Here is a 19,834-nt window from a genome sequence, read left to right as displayed (position 1 = left end):
CCAATCCGCGAAGCCGCGCCTGCGCATCTAAGTACGCGGGAGCGAGCGGGCGGGCGGGCGGGGGGCGGGGAGAGAGTGCAGCCTCCGGAGACAGCGCCTTCTGCCGCCGGAACCGAACCGCGCTTCTGCCGGCCAGGAACGCTTGTTGGATGTGTGTGCACACACGGAATCCCATAACGGTTTGGAGTCCTGAAAGCCACACGCGCTGTTTAGAAAGCGCGCTTGGAATAAAGGCCGTGATACGTGACTCTAGGCTCACATTCAAGACGTGTTAGGAAGAGGTAGGGTGGAAATGGATCTAGAGGGCGTTAAGGAAATAGCTTTAGAGACCCAAAGGTGCCTGGGGGGCATGGGGAGAAAAGTGAATTTGACAGTGGGGAGTAGTCACTTTAGAAAGGTCCAGTTCCCTAGTTTTTCAGCTTACATGAGCCCAATCTCAAATGAAGAAGTGGCTGTCCAGGGAGAGTACCTACACGTGAAGGAGCATTTCTCCAGATTTATTTATTTTTTTTAAAAGTATTCTTATTTATCCATTTGTTGTTAATTTGTTTTGAGACAGGGTCACTTGTGGCCCAGACTGGCCTCAAACTTTCTATGTAGCTGGTACTGGCCTTGAACTCCCTGATCTCGGTCTTACTGCTTCTACCTTCCCCCAGCGCTATTACAAGTATGTGCCATCACCCAGTGGCTCCAGACTGATTCCTTGTGTGTGAGTGTGCCATGCTCGAATACACGGGCATATGCCATGGGGCACCTGTAGAGGTCAGAGGACATTTTAATGTGGAGTCTGTCACCAGCCACCTTTATGTATGAATAGACTCAGGTTTCAGGTGTTGTGGCAAGTACTTTACCCCTGAGCCATCTAGCTAGCCCAGCCTGCTCCCCGAGACCCACGGGGATTATGACTGGGGGGAAGGGGAACAAGAGCAGTTTCATATGGCTAACAAGGACTAATCACAGGAAATGACACCATTTCACTAGAGCAAGTGGAGGGGATTAGAGCAAGGGGTTAAAAATACAGGACAGAGTGGCAAGCGCCTAGTGGCAAAAGAGATGGAGTGGGGTATGCCGTTCTAGCACAGAGCGGGTATTTCTGGGAAAGCGAGTGCCTTTTGACTCTGCAATTCCAGGGCAGAGAATGGGTTTTTGTTCTGTCTTAACAGTGGCTGGAGAACCGTAACTCCATTAGAACAGCTGTCCTTTTAGGTAAGTTCACTTCTGCTTCCAAAAGAAAAATTAGGTAGTGTCTAGAACAGTGGTTCTCAACATTCCTAATGCTGTGATCCTTTATTAGTTCCTCATGTTGTGGTGACCCCAACCATAAAACTATTTTTGTTGCTACTTCATAACTGTCTTTTTTCTACTGTTATGAATCGTAATGTAAATCTCTGATATGCAACCCCCGGGGAAGGGTCATTTGGCCCCGTAGAGATCACAACCCACAGGTTGAGAACTTCTGGTCTAGAGGATGGTACGTTTTCAAACTTTGCAGTTGATGGAGGACTCAACAGACTTCCTGCCTGGCAAACCGGAAGCCTTGACTTCTGGTGAGGGAAACTGTCATAGTTAGCTTCAGCTGTTAGCTTGACACAAAGCTAGAGTCACTTGGAAAGGGAGAGCCTCAATTGAAGAATGAGCTGAATCAGACTGGCCTGTGACCAAGTCTGTGAACCATTTCCTAATTGCTAATTGACACAGTTGGATCCAACCCACTGTGGTTATTGCAATCACCAGGCAGGTGGGCCTAGGCTGTTTAAGACCAAGGGGAGCAATCCAGTAAGCAGCATTTTAGGGGGTTTCTGCTTCAAGCTTCTTCCTTGAGTTCCTACTTTGACTTCCTTTGATAATGGATAAGCCCTTTCCTCCCCAGGTTGCTTTTGGTCATGGTGTTTATCCTAGCAACTGAAAGCAAAGTAGGAGGGAGACTGTGTCCACAATGTCCAAGGTGGGGTTCTCCCCTGCCCACAAAACAGAAGGAGAAAGACCCCTGCCCAGCATTTGGGGTCAGACTTTTACAGGCAGGTGGGGTTTGCTTCTGAGTTAGGCAAAGGACCGCAGGTCGTCTCACATTCCAGATCAAGCAATAAGGTAAATGGACACAGAAACCAGGCAGAGAGTGAGCTAGAAAACCAGTGGACAGTACAGGAGATAACTTTATTGAAATGCAAATGGCAGAGAACAGATGAATTTTGCTGGATGGAGACATGCCTGATAGACAGAGGACCCAGGTAAGGGTAGCCTCTGTGGCGATGGAGGAAGGCCATTTCAGCTGGCCGAGGCATGGATTTAATTTTCAACCAATTTATTATTCAAAATGAATTACTGAGGGGACAGCCCAGCCTCTCTTCATGATTGTTACCGCAACTATATACATCAATTTGCTTTCCAGATTCACTTTTGCCTTTTCTACATTAGGTATAAAAGGGGACAGACTGGAATAGGTGAGGGTCAAATGAGAAGAAAAGCACACACACACACACACACACACACACACACACACACACACACATCCTGGTTTGGGATTTTGTACTCAGTAAGTTTTAAAAAGTGAACATTCTTGCCCACCCGCCACCTGAGGAATGCCATGCATTTGAGAAAGACTCTTCCATGAGCAGTGCTGTGGACAACAGGATAGGGAGGGGGAGGAAAGGAAGCTAGCAAAACCTAAAATTCACTCTAATTATGTTTTGTCAAAAGCAATAAACAAAAGAACATGAGGAAGTGGGGGGGGGGGAGCACAGCCGGATCAGAGACCGGCTGCAGTGTGGGAGTTTGCTCCTTGGATTCACCTTCTCAGAGAAGGGGCAGGGAAGCAGGATGATACACCAGGGGCTGGCTGGATGGTAAGGGGGTGACTTTAGTGCAATTGTTTACACTTGGTTTCCTTGGGCTTTACTCCTTCCTTCCAAGTCAGTCCCTGAGCTCAGGAGACCTGGTACCGGTGATTTTTTAATGCTCTACACAAAAGTGCTCTCATGGGGGGTGGGGGTGGGGGTGGGGATGACGACTGACAAATTTAAAACAAAACTGCTTCTAAACAGCCTCAACTCTTCCATGGCCATATCAGCTAGTTTATGGGTTTGGAAATATATGAAGCTCTTTCTGGAAATTTTTTTTTTTTTTTTTTTAATTAAGAGCAGATTTGTTTTGTTCCCTTTGCTGAGTAGTTCTGGATTTAGGTCCCGATGTGGGAAAAGGCAAAGGTTAAACCTAAGGACTTAACTTTATTTTCACTGTGTAGAACTCTCCTGTGGGCTGAGTAGAGACGTGGGCCCTTCTAGCATACTGGAGCACTACAGCTGTTGGCTGCCTTGGGGAAAGGGGGGTGGGGGGCCCTGGCCGGGCTCTCTGACTCAGCAGTACTCTTTACTATTTAAAGAAGGGAGAGGGATGTTGCTGGGAGAACATTTTATCATAGAAATGCAAATTAGACTTTATTTTACTTTTCTTATACTATTATCAGAAAAAGAATCCATCAGAACAGCAATCTGAATGAGACCTCCAACATGATTCCTCCACTGGAGTCCCACAGTGTGCCAGGTAGAAATGTCAGAGGCAAGGGGTTTCCCACTAGAGGTTGCCAAGATGCAGACCTTCCCCAGCTTCCACCCCAAAGCACATGTTTTCACTGCTGACTCCCAGAAACCGAAGTCTGAGAAAAGTGACTTTGAAATGTTAACATCTGCATTAGACTGTAGACGCTTTTTATTTGGAGTCTTTAAACATTAACCACCTCAGAGGGAAGGCTCTCCGTGCATTGGCTCCACCAGAGGAACTGCTAAAACATGGCTGGGCACTGCCACTGCAGAGCTGACTTGGTAAGTCTGGGTTAGAGCCTGGGAATTTTATTCCTAAACACATTCCCACATGCTGCTTTGCTGGTCTGTAGGCATCCTCTGAGTGACACCACTTTAAGGAAATGAAAGGTTGAATTAAGGATCCAGGGATTCATCTCACATGTCAGAGAATGTTCCCTGGGAAAATGGCCGAAACATCAAACTGGAATGAACTGGTATAAATAGGTGTAATTCTTAACTGTCTTTTTTTCCTGTGGTTTCCAAAGTTCACCTGCTTTCTTTCCTTCCAGACTCTGCGGTGTTCCAGTTTATTCTATCTTCTCTATAACAGCGTGTGCTTCCAGAGCTCGGGTGTACACCAGGTGGCCCTGTTATCCCTGAGCAGGTTAACTGAGGATTGGTGACTAGGTAAGGCTGATTCAGTTATGAAGAGCAGTGTCTTCAGGCTTTGGCCATTTGGAACACATTTTTATTTACAGCCTCCTTGTTGGGTATTCTCATGCACAGTTCCTACAGTGTATTACAGCTGGGCCTGTTGATGCAGGCTGAAATCCCAGTTACTTGAGAGGCTAATGTGTGTGTGTGTGTGTGTGTGTGTGTGTGTGTGTGTGTGTGTGTGTTCATCAAATTCAAAGCTCGCCTGGATTATGGGCAACTTAGTGAAACTGTCTTTAAAAAAAATGAGGGCTGGAGCTATAGGTCAGTGATAGAGTACTTGCTGAGTTATATGAGAGACCTTAGGTTCGATACCCAATACTGGAAGAAAAAAAAGTGTACCAATAACTGTGGGTATATCCATCTTATCCATCTCTATTACCCAAGCTGCTGTAACTGACATTTTTCTTCTTACCATGGGGGTTGGCTCATGGAGTCCATTCACTAGCTTCAGTTTAGCTAATGCCCAGGACTATGGAAAGAAAGGGTAAAGTATGATAAGGAGCTGTAGTTGACAATCTGAGTTACTTCAGCACTTGAACCCTGTATTAGATTTGTGATTAGCACAATTTCCCAAACCCTTTTATCATTAAAAAAAAAAAAGTCATTAATATCTTTTGGATCCTGGTTTATAAGACTGAATCTCATTTGATCAGGCAAGTGTGATCCGTGCACATGCTGGGTGCTGTGAATGGGTTCCATCTGGGGTGATGATAGGAGGCGTTGTGAAAACCTACCACTTCTTTCCCTACTTTTCTGGAATATGACAGGAAACAGAGTTCATCTTCAGAGTACCCGAAGGGGGCAGTATCCCTTTGAATAGTGTGGCTCATCTTTGAGTTCTACAAGTAAGGAGATGGGTAGGTTAAGTCCACTTAAACTCTTGCAAACTAGAAAAGCCAGAAAAGGGGAGAAAGAAAATCATTATTTTGTCTTATGCCTGTCAGTATGGACAGACTAGTTAGAAGGTTGGTAATTCAAGACCCAAACGTTTACCAACCGATAAAGGCTTTCTTGTAGGGTCTCTCTATAGTTTTTTTTTTCCTACCTCATTCTCCTTTCCTGCCAGCCTCTACCTTCCAAGTGATTAGACTACACAAAAGACATTGGAGTAAGGATTTACAGAGACAGAAATAAGCACCAAAGAGTTACCAGAAAGCAGATATCAAAAATAATAATGTTCCACAAAGCCCAAGATAGAACAGAGAGATACACAGACATCAGGTCCCATAGCAGCCTCCAATACCTAGTGTTTTATTCTAGTGCCTAGGCAGGGACTGAGAAACGAACACATTGAATACAACTTATTGGTCTTCATCCCAGAATCTGAGGGATTCTAATTAGCCTCTCCTAGAGCTGAGGCTCTCCAAAGGTTGATGTTCTTCACTAGCCAACTTTGGTGAGGGATGGGATTGGGACTGAGAGGGAAAGGGAATAGCACAGATTCCAGAATTGGATAGGTTGGAGTCTTCTGAAGGTGCCCGGAGATTGAGAATTTAGCTGTGGGACCCAGTTTTTCCTTTCTGAGGAGTCCCAGTTGTCTCAACCAAGAAGCAAGTGTGTAGGTTGGAAAGAATGCTGTGGATTTGCTCTTTGCCATGAATTCTTGGGCAGTGAGGGGGTGCTCAGGCTTTTTGCTTCTTAGAAGTCTGGATGAGCATCCCAAGGGGTTATTAGCACCGTGAGGAAGCTCAACCTTCCGCAATTGCCACAGAACCGCGATCCCTTTTTGAGATGGTTGAGCCTACTGTGAGGGGCCCAGATGTGCAACTGTAAACAGGGTCCCAGGCTCCAGAAGGAGAAAGTAGAGGCTTCAAGAGCACTTCACTAGATGGGAACATTCTTCCTGGGGGACGGCTATTTGAGGCCTGAACTAAATGCAGCGGTCAACTGAGAGAAGGTGGTGGTGGATCCCAGAAATAGAAATAAAGTTACAGTAGGAGAGGCCTCCAGAGTCAACTTGCTGCAGACCCAAAGAAAATTCACGATGGTATCCACGGTTACCACAGAGACAATCCCTCTGCAGTCTGAGGCAGTTGGAATGGAAGAAGGCATCGCCTACTTTCCTTCTTCTTAAGTAGCCAGTAACATCCATTTCAGAAGGCACTGGCTGGGCAGCACCAGAAGAGGGAGTGAAGGAGGGCTCAAGCATTAGGATGTCAGCCAAAGTCTGAGCCTTGCCACGGCACTGGAGCTTTGGATAGGGTTCAGAAGAGACCTATGTCCAAAGTAGGCCTATCCAGTCTCCCCTTCCTTCTAAGTTGGAACACCCAGCTCTGGGGCCTTCTCCTTCTGCACAGCAGAGACCTTAAGGCAGTGATTGCAGCACCATCCTTGGACAAACAGCCTCTTCCCACTACAGAATTGCATATTTTGCAGCTGAGTTGGTTGGGGGGTCTTCACAGCTCATGGAATTAGCAGCAATGGCAATAATAGTCTCCAGAATAGAGGACCCTGTCATCCCTGGGGCTACCAGATGAATATAGAAGCTTTTTCGGGGGAGGGAGGGGAAAGGGGACAAGCTAGACCATCTTGAGGACCTAAATGAAAATATACTGTTGAGAGTCATGTGACTTCTCGGTTGGGTGGAACAATGGCCCATTTTAGTTTGCCTGTAGAATCTTGGTATAGATTCTGGTAAGTCTTGTGCTACTTAGGACTCTGAAGAGCAAACTCTTAGGTCCAGGCTCATCGTATATATATCCCTGAACTGCAGAGTGCTGACAAATTAGCCCATAAGGCAGCTCAGCCTGGGAATCTGGTTCCATCCGGTTTTCAGAAATGACAGAAGTAGATTTTCCCACTCTAGACAAGCAAGCTTCCATAGTTCTTCGGGCTCCATCTTAACTGATTCCCGATCTTCTGCCCACAACATATTGGACATCTAATCAAGGGCTTCTTTTAAGTAACTCCTTGGGGTTCACCTCTGTTTCTCAGATGATTTTCAAGGTCCAGATAAGGGGGGGTTGTACTTAATGGAGATTAACATTCCCCCCTAGACTATGAACTTAAGGACCCAGTCTTGTCTTTTTTTAAGCATAGTGACTGGTATACAGTTAAGTACTCATAAGTGCTTGTCAAATGAAGGAACATGGGCTGTAGAGATACGAAGAGTGCAACTTTTGCAAGAAAGAGGTGGATCTCTTTGGAAGGCAAATATTGGCCACCGAGTCCAGCTCCTTGAGCCTTCTATTCTGATCTAAAGCAGTTCACATGGTTGCTCAGTTTCTTATAAGTGACTGTTCACCTGTCAAAAACTAGCTGAGGACTAGCTAGGGAATTTCGATTCAGTCAGGCAAAGTGGCTACCATCTTAATAGTGCAGTGAGGGGCCACACAGGCCCTAAGACAGGTGGGTGTTTCCAGTATTTTGGTTTTCCTTCAGTCCACGATGAAGCTCAGGGTAGATCTGTCAAGCCAGAGGATGGCAGTTGAGCTTCCAGCTAGAACACGTGCTTTCTCGAAAGGAAAGTCAAAGAAACTGGCTACTTTTTCTCCTGCCGTTCTGAGCCAATGTTTCTTGTTGCATGTAAGCCCCAAGGATGCCAGAGATAGCGGCATGGCAGGTGTCTAACTTATACCAGCAGTCTGGAATTCAATTCGCCAAAGAAAACCCACTTGGAAAGCAAAACTATCTCCTGGAAGGAAACTCAAGTATCTCATTGACATGTGAGAAAACTGGGGAAGGGGGCAATAAATAGACAAACGGAAGGAAAAAAAATAGAAATAGAATTTAAAAATTAAAAATAAAAAAAGTAGGGTTTATTGACTTTCATGCATGTTCAATTCGAGGGCAGAAAGGTAGCTCAGTCTCTCTGAAGGCTGTGATGTTCCTTTTGTGGTTGGGTGGCATCTTAGATTGGAAGCCATCTTGTCAATGTCCCCTGTTGTCATCCAGAGGGTGAGATCTGGCAGCTCTCTTTCCATCTTGGCAACTGGGTCCCCTCTTTCCAGTGTCATCTTTTCTGTCGCCTTTTTACCGCTTACAGGTTGACTTACACATTTTTTTTTTCTTATTTTCTTTTTTTCATTTTTTTGTTTTTTTTTTTTGTTTAACGACATGCTTCTTTTTCTGGGCTCTGGCCAGATCTCCGGGGGAAGATTGTTGGCAGTGGCGATAGAATTGGGAAAGGTTTGCAAGAAAATCTGTGGAGTTTCCTGCCTCCCTTAGATTTCCCCAGATGGTGACTGTCTCAGCGGTGTTCATGAGAACCAGCTAGGAACTGCTGCACAGTTTTTTTGTGATGTCCTCCAAATCCCTCCCCAGAAAGCCCAGGAGTTTGTAGGTGAAACAGAAACTGAAGAAAAGACCCAGAATCATCTTTTCTCCAACGTCATGAGAGGAGGCCAGCAAATGTATTTAGGGGGCACGAGTTCCCAATCTCCACCCCTCCAGTCCCTACCAGGAAGTTTTCAAAGGTTCAGCACCAAGAACCCATCCCTCCTCTAGCCCTCTTCTTCCCTCCTGTCCTGGTGAGGCTGGTAAGCCAGAGCTCTGAAAGAAGAGGGGCAGAGGGGAGCTAATGAAGCCGAAGCCAGCCTTCCGCTGTCCAGGGTGACAGTGACTGCTGGACCCTCAGAGTGTTGCCTGGAGGTTGGGGTCCAGGATAGTCTCTCGATCTGGTGACTCGATATAGTTGGCAGCCTCTTGAAGCTTCAGTAGCATGGCCATCTAGACAGAGGCAAAGAGATGGGTGAATGCCAGAGGGGATGCTGGGTACTGCCTACCAGGAAGCCCAAACCAAACCAACCGACCGGCCAACCAAACCAACCCACCCCATAGAACCTGGATCATGGGTCTGATGCTTGGTGCGATTAAGAACGTCAAGTTTAGAGGTGGTTCATGAAGATGTGACAATTGTTTTAGCCCCGACGTAAACCCATGCATATGAACAATCCCCTGGAACACCTGCAAGGTGCCGTGGGTCATGGGTGTGGAGGACACCAAAGAACAAGACTTGCCCTGTTTCCAGATGCACTCCAGTGAATGACAGAGGTCTAGACATACCAGCTTATACCGGGAGTAACAGGGGAAGCGCTGTAGTCAGCCCTGGCCTCATGGAATTCCCCTGCAGGAGAGCACACCCCAGCAGCTAGACTCTGTGCTCTCCTCGGACCCTGGGTTAAGTCTACCACCTCAGTGTACTCCTTTTCCATGTTAATAGCTGAAACTTTAGCTGAGTAAGCCTGGCTGGTTCAAACGGCCACCAATCTTTTCTTCTATCTGTATTATTAATTAGCAGTCTTGATACAGAGAACAGCTATTTTCAATAAAGTCAAAATTTAAATAAAAATATATTATGACTCAAGTGGAATTATTCCCTACTGGAAAGGTGCAAAGGCAAGATCAAAGGTTTTATGTGTGTTAAATTTCACTCCATTCTGCTAAGTTACCTTCTAACATGGTTTTAGTAATGAATACCCCCACAGCTTCTGTGCTTCAGATGCTCTGCCTATTGTCAATGTAAAAGAGTAGTTCCTTGATTTAATTTGCAGTTCTTCATTATTAGATAGGTTGAAGATCTTATTTTTTTTTTTTTAAGATTTATTTATTTATCACATGTATGGTATTCTGTTTGCATGTATGCCTGCCGGCCGAAGCACTAGATCTTATTACAGATGGTTGTGAGCCACCATGTGGTTGCTGGGAATTGAACTCAGGACCTTTGGAAGAGCAGCCAGTGCTCTTAACCGCTGAGCCATCTCTCCAGCCCCCAATCTTATGTTTTTATTGGTCACTTTTATTTCCTCTAGTCAAATGCCTCTTCATATCTTTTGCTCATTCTTTTGTTTAGAAGCTTACTTTTTTGCATAATTTATTTTTATTTATTTCTTATTTATTGGTCTGTGTGTGTGTGTGTGTGTGTGTGTGTGTGTGTGTGTGTGTGTGATGCAGGTGAACGCAGTTGTGCATATGCCATGGCATGCATGTGGAGGTCAGTTCTCTCCTGAAACTGGATGTCAGCTTTGTGTGACAAATTCTTTTACCTGCTGAGCCATTTTGCCAGTCCTGGAAGCTCCTTTTAACTTTATTTAAGATACTAATTTTTTGGCAGTATCTATTGCAAATATTTTCCCCTAGTTTACAATTTACAGAATACACTTAGTGAAGAAGTCTCAGAATAATATTAGAGGAGAGGCAGAAGTAAAAGTGTCAACAACCCCACTGCACTATTTCTTTGGTTGATGATTGTTTTTACATTTTAAATTTTTATTATTATTATTATTATTTTATTTACTTATTTTGGTTTCTCGAGACAGGGTTCCTCTGTGTGTAACCCTGGCTGTCCTGGAACTCGCTCTGTAGAGTAGGCTGGCCTCGAACTCACAGAGATCTGCCTGCCTCTGCCTCCCAAGTGCTGGGCTAATTTTTTATTATTTTTAATTATGTGTGTGTCTATCTGCATGTAGGTGTGTCCACATGAGTGCAGAGCCTGCATAAGTCAGCTGTGTTAGATCCTCTTGGAGTTAGAGTTCTAAGCTTAGATGTGGGTGCTGAAAACCAAACTTGGGTCCTCTGGAAGAGCAGCAGGTGCTTGTGACTGCTGAGCCATCTCTCCAGCCCCTCTGGTTTATGTTCTTACTTAGACTGTCTGAAACTTGGGTCTTTGCTAGAGGACATTTTCCTGGATGTGTTCTTTAGCTTCAGCTAGGATGCAGGCATGAGATCACTGAAACCCAAGCTCCTGATGCTCAGAGTTCCTCACTGGTCTCATTTTGGTCCTGGCTTTGCTGAAACTCTTCAATGCCTAAGGCCCATCAGAAGTGTAAGAATCCAGTGCTATAATACTCTGTGGCTTTTTTTTTTTTTAATGACTTTTACTCACCAGAGGGTCTGAGTCCAGGGAGCTTGGGGTGCTGTCTTTGACTGTCCTGTCCTCTGGAGGTGAGGCAATGCTGTGAGGGCCCACAGAGGGTGGGGGCAAGTGGTAGAGCTTTGATTGGTCCTGCTGGGCTGATGGCCAGGGAAGAGTGTCCCGGACCCACTCCACTGGATCTTCCCAAGCAGCTTTCTGTCCATGAACCTGGAGAAGAAAAATGTGACCAGTAAGAGGGACACCAAGGGATTAGAAGCTTACTTATATTATCTCTTCCGTTTCACAAAAAAAATTACAGTGCCTGGAAATACATACTTCCCCAAACACAAAGACTTGAAGTTTTGATTTATGTAGCTTAGCTTCTCATGAAAGAAAATAAGTTGGTATAAATGGCTAGAATAATTGAGGATAATTTAGTATATTGTCTTAAAAGTTTGTTTAGAGACAAGGTCTCACTATATAGCACTTGCTAGCCTGGAACTCATTATGTAGACATACTGGCCTTGAACTCACAGAGATCACCCGTCTCTGCCTCCAAACTGCAAGTTTTGGGATTAAAGGTATGTTCCACCATAGTGCTTAGCTAATTTTCTTTGAAAACAGTCCTGCTATTTGGATCTGGCTGTCCTGGTGCTTGCTATGTAGCCCAGGCTAGCCCCAAACGCACGGCATTCCTTCCACAGCTTCCTGAGATTACAGTCCTGGGCCACATATCCAGTTAAACCTTAACGTTTGTTTTTAATTAAAAATGTTAACTATGTAGTACCGACTGGCCTCAAATTTCTGACACTCCCACCTTATCCACTTATCCAAGTGCTAGTGTTATAAGACATGTGACACACCGTGGCCTGGACTGACTGTTTATTTATTTATTGTGGATCTGAGAACTGAGACTGGGGACCCAAGCATAGTAGGCAAGTGATCTACCACTGAGCTACATTTCCAGTTCTGTATTTATTTATTTTTCATTTAAAAATAAAATTGCATTAAAGATAGGCAATGAGGAAGGCTATAATGCAGACAAAGGACACATGAGTCATGAGAGAAGATAGAAAGCTATGGTTCTTTTCTAGTTTCAACTCTGCCGTAGCTGCGGCTGCTTTTTGCACGTGTGGTGGAGAAGTGAATAAAAAGTAATCAATAGTAAAAGTGTAACAGCCTGGGTGAGGCTCCACGGCTTCAGCATAACTGTTCTAACTGTACAGACGTCCACTGAGATGGACAGACTTCGAGACTGGCAGGTGTCTGAGTGGTTCCTTAATCCAGCTCTGTGACGTCTTTATTTGCGAGTCTTTGGAATAAAGGAATTAAAATAACAAAAACTTGTATACATTTATAAAGTGCAGTATATTTAAAACATGCATCAGTGGTGGAATGGCTAAATCAAGCTGATGATCTATATATATGAAGTCGTATCTTTTTTTGTGGTGAGAACCCTTAACCTACTTTTCTTTGAAAGTACACTGTTGTTGACCATAGTTACCATGTTATACAGTTTATCTCCTGAACTATTCCCTCGGTCTGAATGAAACTTTGTATCTTCTGGCTGCTATCTACTCAGCCACCACAGCTTCAGCCCTTGGTGACCCCCATTCTCTGCGTCGGTGTGTTCCACTTCTGTGAACTCCACTTGGAAGTGAGAACATGCATTAGTATTATTATTCTCTTTATCCTTGGCTACTTCACTTAATGTAATGTTCTGTAGGTTCATCTACACTGTTTCAAATGACCTGTATACATATCCACATTGCATTGTGTGTATATGCGTATCACATTTTCATTATCTACTCATCCATGAAGGATACACTAAAACCATGTACAGATTTTATGACCCTATAATTATATTTTCCAGGGAGGAATTCTTCAATTTTAGTCATATATAATATCCTTTAATATTAAAAAATTTTTGAGGAGCTGGGCGGTGGTGGCACACACCTTTAATCCCAGCACTCAGGAGGCAGACTGAGGCTGATCTCTGTGAGTTTGAGGCCAGCCTGGGCTACAGAGTGAGTTCTAGGACAGGCTCCAAAACTACACAGAGAAGCCCTGTCTTGAAAAAAACCAAAAAAAAAAAAAAAAAAATTTTTTTTTGAGGATAGATATTATCTTTTAAATTTAATTTAAATCTATTAATAATACTGCAAAATTTTCCTTAAAAATACCACAAATTTATAAATGAAATAATGATTTATGGTATTGGTTTGATAGACAACACCTTTAGAGATTTAATATATCACCATTAATATTTATCTCAACAAAATTACTTTTATGGGTGATATATCACTGATAAGGACAGGATATTGAATTACAGTATTTTAGTGCTAGACTGGACTTCAGTAACCATATGCTCTAATTTACAGGAGATAAAATTTATCTCATTTTACAATAGGTTCTAAATAGCTACTTCTTGAGAGAATACATATAAGGAGCCAAAAGGCCATTTCAATGTTCTCAGTGTCATCAATCACCAGGGAAATGCCAATCAAAATCACAGTTAGTTAAGCGCTTACCCCAGTAAGAATGGTGATTCCCCAAAAGGCTACAGATAACAAATGTGGAGACAATAGAACCCTTGTACACTGTCTGTGGGAATGTAAATTAATATGCCCATGACAGAAATCAGTATGAAGATTCCTCAAACAATCTAAATCTGCTATAGGACCCACCAATCTTCCTACCAGGTAGATATTCAGAAGAAATGAGGCCACTATTTTGAAGGGGCATCTTTTCTCATGTAAGTGTAGCACCAATGTAGCCAAGTGATGGAAATTACCCAAGTGTCTATCGACTGATGATAGGATAAAGGAAATGTGGTCTACATACACAGTGGAATATGATTTGGCCACGAAAGAACTGAAATCTTGTCATTTGCAACAGCGTGGATGCAAGTGTGGAAATAAACCGCACAGAGAAAGGTAAGTATCATCTGGTCACAGTCCTAGGGAGCGTATAAAAATCGATCTCACAGATATTTAAGGAGCATGGTGGTGGTCAGTGGTGGGGAGACCAGGAAGGGGAAACCGGGGCAAGGCTGATCGATGGGTAGCAAGTTCAAGTTGGATAGCAATGAAGAAGCCTGAGTAGAGTCGGAGGGTGAGGCTCACCTTGATGCCATCCTTGGCTCCTTCCTGTAGATAGGGAATGATGGAATTGTTCCACAGGTCAATGAACCAGGTCCGGAAGTCCTCGACGCCAATGGGGCAGGACAGAAAGAAGCAAGGGCCTGGGGACAACAACGCAGCCATGAAAAAGCCTGAGCACTCTGGTCTGCCCCGCTCTGCTTCTTTTACTTCCTAGTCCGGGGCACAGGGGTGTGACATCCAGAGCTTTAGAGGAGGTCTGGAGTTGTTCCAGAGCCAGGGTGCCAACTGTCTGGCAAACCATAACGTTTACAAGGTGGAAGTGACAAAGGAGGAAAGCAAGCCTCTCACATCTCAATTCCCTCCTGCTCGGCTTCTCTCCCTTTACCAACTAATGGTGAGGACAGAACGAGGGGAAGGGTAGCTTTACTTTTTAACCTAGTGCCTTACACATGTTAAGTAAGCGTTCTACCATTGAACTATGCCCTTAGCACATTAATTTTTTTATTTAAATGATTTATTTAATTTTATTTTATGTGCATTGGTATGAAGGTGTCAGATCCCCTGGACCTGGAGTTAGAGACAGTTGTGAACTGTCACGTGGGTGCTGGGAATTGAACCTGGGTCCTCTGGGAGAGCAGCCAGTGCTCTTAACCAATGAACCATCTCTCCAGCCCCAGCATATTTATTTAATTAATCTATCTATTTATTTTTAACAACGGGGAGGTTTCAATATGTTGCTCAGACTGGCCTTGAACTTGTAGTTGGTTCAAGCAATTCTCCTGCTGTCTGAAGTAATTTATCCAATTCATAGTGCTACTGCATTGGAAAGGCTTATTAAATACTTAAGTGGTTCAACTCCAGCAAGCAAAGAGAGCCTCCCTCCAGGGGGTCAGAGACAAGAAGGGAAACAGCTTCCAGTCCCCAGGGGAAGCTGGAGCCCAGTACCGATGAGGAAGTCTGAGGTGCTGTGCTTCTCAAGGAAGGTGTGGAGGTGATACCACAGCTTGGGCACCCAGTCCAGCACCCGAAGCAGCTCTTCCTTGTTAGCATTGACGTCACTGTCCGACTCTACCAACTTCCTCCGCAGGTAACGGACCAGAAAGCCATTGGCTGGCTCCACGTTGTTAGAGAAGGTCAGCATCCTGCCACCAGGGATAGGAAGAACAGGGTCAGAGTGTCAGTGGGGACACTGCCGAGGTTCGTCCCTTGCCAGTCCGGCCCTCTTCCTGCCTGACTCCCGTTAATGCCCACTGGACTTCTTCTCAAATGACAGGACATGATGATGGCAGTACAGACGGGCACAGCTGATGATCCACTCTGACCTCCTCAAATGACTGGCTGGCCTCACAGAGTGACCAGGAAGAAAGTCCTTAGGACGGCAGCCAGCCAGGGTTTCTCCTCGGCTCTGTTCCTTCCCTGTCCTTAAAGCCCTCCTCTCCCACCCTGTAACGGACATGCAGAAACAGCGACTTCCCCCTCCCAGCCTGCAGAGCTCTCTGCCTAGTCTCTCCTGCTACCTACCGCTCCTCTGCCCACAAGTTCAGGATCTAACTATTATTTTTTACAGGCACCTGGGTAAGGCCAGAAGGTTCACGAAGGGACACAGTTCCTACCTGAAACTCAAGTGCAAGCCGTGGTTGGGTGTCATTTTTACAGGCTGATTGGTGGTACCTATGATGTAGGGACTGTGGGAAGAAAGGGGGAAGGATTCACTTAGATCTGTCGTAACAAGTACTGCCTCCACGTGCCCACGACGGGAAGCTCATAGGTTGGCCCGGGCTGTGTTCTTCCCCTCTTCCCGCTGTTGTAAATGGTCCTGAGCTCACCATTTGTGATACTTGCAGGTAAGGGCCCCATTAACCAGCTCACTGATGGAGCCTGCTTCACTCAGGTCATCCAGTAGGATCACCAAGGGCACATCCCCAATTCCTGTTTCCCGGTCTATCTGGTTGGCCAGGTTGGAGAGGTACAGTTGCAGATCCTGGAATAAAAGAAGACAGTGGGTCTCAGCACTCAGGAATCCACACCCGAGGAACCTTGGCAAGAAGACTTTTAGAGAAGCTTAGTTAATTCTGTATTTCCCTGGGGCCCTTTGGTCCCTGTTGGATGTACTTAAACATTGGATTACAGAACCAGATTACCACAGAATGACAGTAGTCCCAGAGACTCTCAAACATCCATCTATCCATCCATCCATCCATCCATCCATCCATCCATCCATCCATCCATCCACCCATCCACCCACCTACCTATTTATTCAAGTGCTGGGGATTGAACCCAGGGTCTTGCATATACTATGCAAGCACTCTGTCTCTGAGCTAAATCCCCAGCCCCTTTCAAGCAAACCCTTGAGCAGCAATCTTAAATCCCATCCTCCCAAAGGAAGGAGTATCTATTCTGAAACGGTGTTGTATTGAGTTGACGCCACCCCCTCCTCAGCTTGGGATAGCTAAGGCTGGTACCATTCCGAAGTTTTAGGGTACACTCAAGGTCCACCATTGGGGAGATGACATGTAATATTTAACCCTGAACACTTGCCCCCTGTCACCCATGGTGACAGGTCTGAGGGTAATAAGGAAAGGCAAGGTAGTGGGAAGAAGATAAAAGAGAATGGATATGACAGACAGCACCAGCGGAGTGCAGAGAAAAAGAGGCTGTGTTTTCCTGTTGGTCAACTAGGGGGAAAGAGGAACCGAGGGAGAGGTGAGAAAAAGTATCATGGAGGAACTTATGCGTAAGAGAAGCTAAGAGCAAGCTGTGGCTGGTGGCACAGTCTGCTATCCTAGTTACTTGGGAGACTGAGGCAGGAGGATTGCAAGTTCAGGACAGCCTGGGAAACTTAGGGAGACCCCTGTCTCAAAGGAAAAAGGAAAAAGAGAGCTTGAGGATGTAGCTCAGTTGTAGAGTGCTTGCCTAGCATGCATGAGGCCTTATGCTTAATACTCACCACACACACACACACACACACACACACACACACACACACACACACGCACACACACGGGCAGGGGAGAGGACGGTGGGTGGACTGCTAGTTCAAGGCCAGCCTGGGCTACATAGCAAGACCCTGCCTGGAGAGAAAGAAAGGAGGGGAGGGGAGAGGAGGAGATGACGAGAAAGGGGATGAAGAAGGAAGAGGTGCAAAGAACCCTGAAGAAGGGGAAAGATTAAGGCAGAGCTGTGGAAAAGGAAAAGGATGAGGGGCAGGAAGGGGCCAGGAAAAGGCTTGGGGGAGGCCGAGGCGCACACAGACTGTAGGAGGTCTCGGGAGGCAGCCACCTTGCAAGATTGCTGGTGCATGTTGAAAGTGCTGACAATGCCATCGGTCACCTCCCGGCCTGAGCGCTCCACCAGATACTCAGCCAGCCGATTGGTCAGGTAGGTCTTGCCCGTGCCACTGGGGCCCGAGAGCACGAGGCGCCGGTGCTTCAGCAGGAGGCTTATGTAGTGCTGCATCATGGGCTTGGGGATGAGCGTCTCGAACACCAGGCTGTCGACACACTTCTCCTTCAGCCCTGCACCCCACCCCAGAGAGAAGCACGAGTCTTAGCCAGCTCGGAGAATGGCAAGATACCTAAAGAGCCTTTCCTTCATCATCTAGGGGTCCACTGAAGAAAGTCAGAACCACCTGTCTTAGTCTTAAGAGTTCCAGAGGGGTCACCTCAACCCCAGCTTTGAAAACCTGGATTGTGGTGGTATTGTGTCCCCCAAAATATCGTGCACCCTAATATTTTGGGGTCAGAGAACAGAACAGCCACTAGATACCGAGGTTAGAAAATGGTGGCACTCTCACTTTTAATCCTGGCATTCTAGAGACAGAAATCCCTCTGGATCTCTGGGAGTTCAAGGCCACATTGGAAACAGCCAGGCATGGTGACTCACGCCTTTAATCCCAAGAAGGGAGCCTTTAATCCCAGGGAGTGATGGCAAAAACAGAAAGATATATAAGGCGTGAGGACCAGAAACTAGAAGCATTTGGCTGGTTAAGATTTTAGGCTTTTAGCAGCAGTTCAGCTGAGATTGATTCTGGATGAGGACACAGAGGCTTCCAGTCTGAGGAAACAAGATCAGCTGAGAAGTTGGCCAGGTGAGGTTAGCTGTGGCTTGCTCTGTCTCTCTGATCTTCCAGTGTTCACCCCAATACTTGGCTCCAGGTTTGTTTTATTAATAAAGACTCTTTAAGTTTCATGCTACACTGGATCTCAATTTTAGGGATACACTTTGACTTAGAATGCGTAGAGAAGAAGCCTGAGTTTAGCAAAAACATCAGACTGGGTCTTATCTTTTTTATTTCCTCTATCACTTAAACACCTTCATGTTAGGGTTTCTCAATAATCTCTTGTTATATCAATGTATGATGCAGGATTTAATGACCCTCCCTGCCTCCACGCCACACTACCTCCCGAAGAGGCAAAGACTGACCTTTGAGGGAGACCGATATGTTATTGACACCCCGGCGGCACGGCGGCATCTCAGGAGGCTCAGCATCCAACACTCGCTTCACGTGGCTGAGGCTATAGCCATGGATAGACTCAGTGCTTAGCCCCAGGGTGGAGGCTGGGTCCATTTTAGAAATGTAGTCCTGGTGGAAGAGGTGGGAGACCAAGAAGATTGTGAGCATGCAGCCAAGATATAACTACAGATGGAAAAGCCACAAGAGATGACAAACACTACAGACTATGGAAGGAGGTGTAGGAGGAATAGGGTTTGTGCATTTTCCTATCTTGCCCGCCCCTCCCCAAGCATCCAAGGTTCCCAGGATCCCGGGTGCCTGGATGACTGATTGCCCCTTGAGAAGATGAGCAACCCTTGTTGAGGGTGAGAATCACTTTACCTTGAACACTTGGAAAACAGCTTCATCCAGCATCTTCCAGTCCACCTTGCCAGTGACCTTGCTGCACCCTAAGAGGAACTCCTGCTGCTTTAAGTCCTGTAAGGTTAGGGTTGAGGCATGGGACCTCAGTGAAGATGTCACTAGAAAGGGTGACCCCAGAAAGCCTCGGGAGTTGAGTTCTCTAGTTTTGGGAATATTCAGAGCTCTGATTTTTTTTTTTTTTTTTTTTTGCCTAAGTTTGACAATACAGCTCCTCTATATTTTATGTGACAGCCCCATAAGACGCCCAAAAAGAGGAGTGTGAAGACAGGAGAATTGGAATTTTAGGTCGTCTTCTGATACACAGCAAGTTCAAGGTCAGTTCAAGCTGAATGAGACCCTGTCCTCCTCCTCCCACCCCATGATAAAACCATTATGAATTCAAATATTGTGAGTCCAAAGTGCATTCAGTACACACTTAAGCCACGGGAGCACTTGCTGTTTACTCTTATGGTCGTGGGGCTGGCTGGGAGCTGTGGCTCACCAGCACCATCCAGGGTCTTGAGAGTGTTTCATACTGCATATTGCTAGCCCAGGGACAGATCAAAACTCAGTGGAAGTGCAGTGTCTACTAACCACACATTGCTTTTGGACCAGTGCAAATTGGCGGTCATCTCTCTCATGCTGATTCCTACACTGGCCCTTCCTGAAGTCCCTTACCCCTTTGATGATGTGCTGGGGTGGCATCCGCACCACCACCCGAAGGGTCACTTCTTCCTTTGGCCCACAGGTGCTGATGCCATCCATGGGTGATAGGTCTGTGAAGGTGGAAAAGGCCTCATTGGTTTTAAGGACTCAGCCTTGCATCAAGCTTTGTAGTTACTTTCCT

General features: G+C 45.7%; 1 protein-coding gene across 2 annotated transcripts in view; it reads right to left on the bottom strand.

Annotated features, from left to right (window-relative positions):
* Window positions 1-7,971: 7,971 nt before the first annotated feature.
* Window positions 7,972-19,834, bottom strand: part of Nav1 (neuron navigator 1) — a 178,147-nt gene continuing 166,284 nt past the window's right edge. For both annotated transcript variants that reach the window (XM_059281102.1, XM_059281103.1), the window contains 10 exons: window positions 19,666-19,763; window positions 18,967-19,062; window positions 18,555-18,714; window positions 17,412-17,647; window positions 15,959-16,113; window positions 15,746-15,817; window positions 15,078-15,274; window positions 14,154-14,272; window positions 11,059-11,256; window positions 7,972-8,903 (listed from right to left, as the gene is read on the bottom strand). In XM_059281102.1, coding sequence (XP_059137085.1) covers window positions 8,808-8,903; window positions 11,059-11,256; window positions 14,154-14,272; window positions 15,078-15,274; window positions 15,746-15,817; window positions 15,959-16,113; window positions 17,412-17,647; window positions 18,555-18,714; window positions 18,967-19,062; window positions 19,666-19,763 — 1,427 coding nt within the window. In that variant the 3' untranslated portion in view covers window positions 7,972-8,807. The remainder of the gene's footprint in view (window positions 8,904-11,058; window positions 11,257-14,153; window positions 14,273-15,077; window positions 15,275-15,745; window positions 15,818-15,958; window positions 16,114-17,411; window positions 17,648-18,554; window positions 18,715-18,966; window positions 19,063-19,665; window positions 19,764-19,834) is intronic.

This window comes from Peromyscus eremicus, chromosome 15 (assembly GCF_949786415.1).
Source record: "Peromyscus eremicus chromosome 15, PerEre_H2_v1, whole genome shotgun sequence".
NCBI classification, from domain to species: Eukaryota; Metazoa; Chordata; class Mammalia; order Rodentia; family Cricetidae; genus Peromyscus; species Peromyscus eremicus.
Note: the sequence above shows the minus strand (reverse complement) of the source record. Positions and strands in the feature narration are given on the sequence as shown.